The sequence below is a fragment of the Penicillium arizonense genome (assembly GCF_001773325.1).
Source record: "Penicillium arizonense strain CBS 141311 chromosome Unknown PENARI_contig206, whole genome shotgun sequence".
NCBI classification, from domain to species: Eukaryota; Fungi; Ascomycota; class Eurotiomycetes; order Eurotiales; family Aspergillaceae; genus Penicillium; species Penicillium arizonense.
Window position 1 is genome coordinate 3,594 of NW_019173483.1, and position 1,093 is coordinate 4,686.

At 45.8% G+C, this 1,093-nt stretch overlaps 1 protein-coding gene across 1 annotated transcript; it reads left to right on the forward strand.

The window, feature by feature from the left end:
• Positions 1-773: 773 nt before the first annotated feature.
• On the forward strand, positions 774-1,025 carry PENARI_c206G07353 (uncharacterized protein; the record flags this gene model as incomplete). The annotated part of the gene is made up of 1 exon (XM_022638145.1): positions 774-1,025. A coding segment is annotated over one exon (252 nt), but the record flags the coding sequence as incomplete, so codon positions are not given.
• Between the last annotated feature and the right edge of the window lie 68 nt (positions 1,026-1,093).

Sequence of the window (1,093 nt, forward strand, 5' to 3'; positions counted from 1 at the left end):
CCCCCCAAAAACAAATGAAAAATACTTATCTGAGCCATGTTGCCTGCGCTAACTCAATAGTGGGACTCAATAGTCGGAGTAGGTTAAATTTGATCACATAATTTCAGAATCGGAATCTAAGGCGTTGATTCGTCGGTCTATCACACGATTTTAAACAGCTTATACTGGCTGGCAAACATAATTTCAACGGAAGAGACAGAAAATAGGTGGATACTTGTTTCTGAGGAACAGCTTGAGAGTACAGTCAGTCAATAGTAAAGCGTAGCTTCCCCGATTACAGCAAATTGAGATACTGTGAAAAGACTGAGGCAGACCCTGCCAATATCAGCTACGGAAAGCCTTCCTTCAACGAGTCTTCGACCAATATTGAAATGGGGTTCTCGTCAATAATTACCCATTTAGGAGATGTGGATAGATTATTCACCCCGTTTTACATGACAGAAGACCCTGGAACTCACGGGGTGATTCCAGCAGCTGCTTTAATTCTGAGATATTGGATGCGTTCTTCGGAACAGGACTTCAAGGCGAAGTATTCTTCATGGGGAAATGTCTGTAGTGGGTACTGAAAAGGACGCCTGGCGTCACCCATTATTAGCGGAGTCAATTCTTCAGAAGGCAGCCCTGTGTGAAGAGCACAGAGCACATATAACCTTACAAGCCCGGAAGGTTTGTTCTGCCTTTCTACCTCCTACTCTTTACTTGATTTGGCTATTTCCCTGAGCAAGATCCGTCTCACCCTTTTGCAATCGGTAAACCAGTTCTTTCGGACACAAATGCCTCCGAATACTGCCGGGGCCCTGACTGGGAACCGTTTTGTTATTGTCTTTCTCAGCATTACCTCACTGGCCATTGCCAGTCTCAGTTCTGCCACTGCACACTTTTCGACCGTTCTGCGAGACCGCGCAAAATTCGACCTCGTCACCCCCAGCAACGCTAGTTTGCATATTACATTCGAAAGGCTCATGGAAAACGTCCGCCAGGACATGGTGATTGTGGCCCTCATCTCAGCCCTGTTTTCCATTTTCGGGTTTGTCCTTGTGATTCACCCGAAGTGGCAACAAGAAAACTGCTACCTTCGAAATTACTACGGCTT